This window comes from Apis dorsata, unplaced genomic scaffold (assembly GCF_000469605.1).
Source record: "Apis dorsata unplaced genomic scaffold, Apis dorsata 1.3 scaffold_127, whole genome shotgun sequence".
Lineage (NCBI taxonomy): Eukaryota > Metazoa > Arthropoda > Insecta > Hymenoptera > Apidae > Apis > Apis dorsata.
The window spans coordinates 442,020-446,252 of NW_006263420.1; the positions used below are offsets into that span (position 1 = coordinate 442,020).

Here is a 4,233-nt window from a genome sequence, read left to right on the forward strand (position 1 = left end):
CAATTTCACTCCACGACCGGTTTTCAATCCGAGGAGGAAATAAATATTTGCGTGCAATTGGATAATTTACGGCGGTAGGTTGCGTGGCGCCACTTTTGTTGCGGTACTTTTCGAGAGGAATACAGAAGATCGTATATTCCTTTCCTCTGATTCGATGGATACGATGGATAATTTAATATTGTGGGAATTTCGATCGATTGCGTTATTGACGTTCTCGAAGATCAATTGTCGAATATCTGTTTCTTTACAGTGTTAGAAATTTGTAATAAATCATGTTATGATATTACGATGAAATGGAATTCATTTGATTCTTAGGTTTTGTAAAAATCGCTTCGACTCACCTGACTGACCATCTTGCTGTCGGGAAAGAAGTTGATAGTCATCGGTTTTGGATTTTTCAGCTCTTGATTCGCTTGAAGCTCTTCATTTTGTCTCCAGAAATAGTCGATGTGAGGCACATCGAACTTGGCCGCGATGCTAGCTACGATCCCATAAGTGTAGGGGCTCGAAGGTCCAAAGATCGCCGCTACACCCTCCTCCAAAAGTTTGCAAGCTGCAAAAGCGTGTTAACCTCCTCCGTAAAATAATACAAATCAGGAAATGCAGGAAGGTTTAGAAGGTTTTGATCGATTTTCTACTCTTACTATTGCTCAAAATCCTTCTTACTACTCCATCGTAGAATCGTGTCATGGAATTGCCGTGATATTTCGAACGAAGATTAATCGATATTCCATTTTTGATGCAGAAAGAATGGTACTCGAGAGGAGGATAATCTTATTATTCGTTTCAATTGGAAGGGGATGGAGGGATGGAGGGAAAAAGAGGAACCGTTTAAATATCGAGTTGCATTGGGGAACAAAGAAGTCCAATTACGCTTTATTATCGCTCCAGCCCTTCGATTTGTTTCTCCCGCGGCAGGATTTAACGCGAAATTTATTGTCGATCGAAGAAGTTCGATGGGAAGAAAACTAGAGACAACGTTGCTCGATGGACTCCATTCGATCGTTTCCTCGCCATTTTCTTTACTTATTAAACGTTAAATTTCCTCGAAATTGATTGTGCGCGTTCAGTCGCTAATTGGTTCATTAGCAATTTTAATTTTCTGGTCGAATGATTTTGCCTCTCGTGCAATTCGAATATTAACTGAAAATTTCCACATTTTCTTCGTTGCGATAGGAATATCGAAAAATATAAATAACGTTTTAGATAGCGAAAGAGAATGTATCGTAGTAACTTCGTATCTATCTATAGAAATACAAAATTTTTATTTGAAAACTGTTTTAAAAATTGTCAGCTGAACTTACTTATATAAATGAAAATTTATCTATGCACATATATAAAAAAATCTACTATAATGAAAAATATATCAATAGAAATATGATGTCAATGTTAGTTTTAAAATTTGTGTGCAAAAATGTATATTGCTTAATATTCATACGAACCAGCGGCGGCAGTTTTGAAGCTGTCAGTGTTAACCTCTACTTGCTTTATACTAGTTTCCACCTTGAACGAGGGTGCGATGTGTTCCGATCTCGTCTCGATCACCGCCTTTTTAAACGCATTCATGTACTCTTCGTCCCCCGCATGAAAGATCGCACCTGGGAACAAAAAAAAAAAAGTGAACAAACGATAGAAAGTTTTACTTACTTTTATTTTGTAGAGAAGTCGAAAAATAATCTGCGCTAGATTTATATTTACGAGAAAGGATTCCATTGGTGATATTATAGCATTAACGGTGGTCATTACGAAATGGACAAGCATAAGATTTTAGAGAAATGAGGTAATTTCATAATAAAATTCGACGTCTAATGTTCCAGAAAACGTCAGCGTTGTTAGTGCGTGGGTTTGCAGTCCGTTGGTATCGTAGTGTGTATAAAATGAGAGTCTTGTTACGTCTCGGAGAGACCTTGTTACGAGGGTTGTTTATAAAGAAAAGGAAGAGAGGCAAAGAAAGAAGCCGGCTGGACATGGAAATGGTTTCGTTTCAATTGCAAAACGTTTTTATGAATTAAATTTTGTTCACTTCGGGGGAAATTTTTAGAATTAGAATTTAACCAATATAATAATAGAACTTTGTAATTTCACAGCTCGATTTCTAGTTTTGTAGCGGGAAGGTATCAGGTATTTGACGATTTCGAGGTTTTCACTCGATGAACGTCAAAAACAATTCAATCAAACAATTCAAAGGCAGAGCGATCGATAAAAATCGAAGAACAATCGAGTTGATCGTTTCGCAAATAGCATACTCCACGGATAGCAAGATATCTGTTCGATCATTAAAAATGTTTCTCTTAATTATCCATTCTGAAATACTTTATCAAATCATGAATTGCAAAAAAAAAAAAAAAAATTGAACAACACATTCTACCTTTGCACGCGAAAAATCTCCAAAATTCCGTGTTTCAGTGGAAAAATAGGAAATCGATCTATGTATCGGCAAGTAACAGGAAGGAAACCACGAAACCGATTTAATGCGAATTAATGGAGCCCCTCTAGCTGCCTGACAGGATAATTTCAAACTTCTGTTTCTTTTATTGTCTTCCTTCCCCTCGCACGTCGTGTGAATTTCTGGTTGAAGAGAGAGATTCCACCGGCGAGAAATTGTCCAATCTCGTCGAACCTTCCGCCTTCGATCGCGATCTCGGCCAATCTTTCCCCTGTATGCTCGAGCGACTTGGAAAGTCATCGTCGTCGTTCGGTGAAACGACGTTGAAACGAGTTGCGAGAAAAACCGATCGCCCTCGTCTTTTCCTCGAATGAGAATTCGTCGCATTCCCACGAGCCGAACGATTCCCCACGTTTCACGTCCACCAAATTTAATTAGACACGTTGACGTTCGCTCGCCCCAGAAGCGAATCGTTGCCCGACCTTTGCCTCGTTTGCAATTTGCGATTGAAATGTAAATGAAGTATGCTTGATTTTATTTGTTTTATTTTATTCTTTTCTTTCGTTTCAAATGAGAGAAAGAGAGAGAGAGAGATTTGGGCTAGATACCGAAGGATTTTAATTATTTTTTGTGCCAATTTTTCGATTCGATCGATCGATATTCATCGTATAATTATATCGATGTAAATTTAAATCTTGATTTCAATCAATTTCAGTAATTCTAAACTTGATGGATAAATTTAAATTTGTAAATTTAAATATTTCAATAATGATAATAACGATTCGATTAAATTTGAAAATTCATAGTGTAGATGGTAGAGTATTAAAAAAGGGGTGGCTTAATTTTGCAATTCTCGTTTGATATCTTTTTAATTAATCGTTTCGAATCGATAAAATTCCAATTCTTTTTCAACAACAAAAGTTCCAACTATTTTTTTCTTCTTCTTTTAGATTAGATAAAATTAGACGTGTAAAATATCAGATTTATTCGTCATTATTCGTTTTTAAAATATGTCTCTGTGAAAATGATGATACGAACAATGTGTATAGTTTCATCGTACACAAGTTCGTGCAATTTTGATTGTCTTACCGTGTAAATCGCATTAAAAAATATCACGCGTCAGCGACTACGGATTAGAACGCGCATCAACGCGGATTTTCACGCGTTAAAAAGTCACGTCGCCTAGTTTCCGCGAAACAATTCAGATAGATGTTCACTTATGCGTCCCCTCTTTTAAAGCAGGGGATTGTAATATCGAATTTTATATCGTGCCGTGACATCGTTCTCTCATCGACGATAGATTCGTTTCCCATAAAATTTTAATTCAAACAAAATACTTTCGACTAATTGTTCGTGTTTTAATTTTTATAAACGAATATAATAATAATAATAATAATAATAACAAAGGAATTTCGAACGAAAGAGAAAGAAAATCAAGCCTGAAATTTGAAAAAAATATTATATAATATTTCTGATAGAATCGTCGTCGTTATTCAATGTTTTAATCCCATATGGAACATATTTATATATATATACACTCGATAAATCTCGTTTCATTAAACATTCCCGATTAAAACGAATTTATTAAGCCCCGTCCTTTGCCCCATTATTTGCTGTTTCGTTACGGTTGTCATGGAATTTCGATTTCACACCGATACGATAACGACGTTAATCGAAGTAACTGCCAAACCCCTCTTCCTCCCCCCTTCGAATGAAAAATCCTCGCAAAAATTTCATCCCTCTCGGCTCAGTGTATCGTATCTCGAAACGTGCTTATTTCCACGTTAATTATTTCCGAATTTTCGCACGAAAATGTTTCGTTGAAAAAAAAAAAAAAAAAAAAAAAA

The 4,233-nt window shown here is 36.1% G+C and overlaps 1 protein-coding gene across 3 annotated transcripts in view; it reads right to left on the bottom strand.

Annotated features, from left to right (window-relative positions):
- LOC102679151 (glutamate receptor ionotropic, kainate 2-like) overlaps positions 1-4,233 on the bottom strand; it is a 98,516-nt gene that overhangs the window by 13,285 nt on the left and 80,998 nt on the right. For all 3 annotated transcript variants that reach the window (XM_006612836.2, XM_031509130.1, XM_006612835.2), the window contains 2 exons: positions 1,443-1,598; positions 342-553 (listed from right to left, as the gene is read on the bottom strand). In XM_006612836.2, coding sequence (XP_006612899.1) covers positions 342-553; positions 1,443-1,598 — 368 coding nt within the window. The remainder of the gene's footprint in view (positions 1-341; positions 554-1,442; positions 1,599-4,233) is intronic.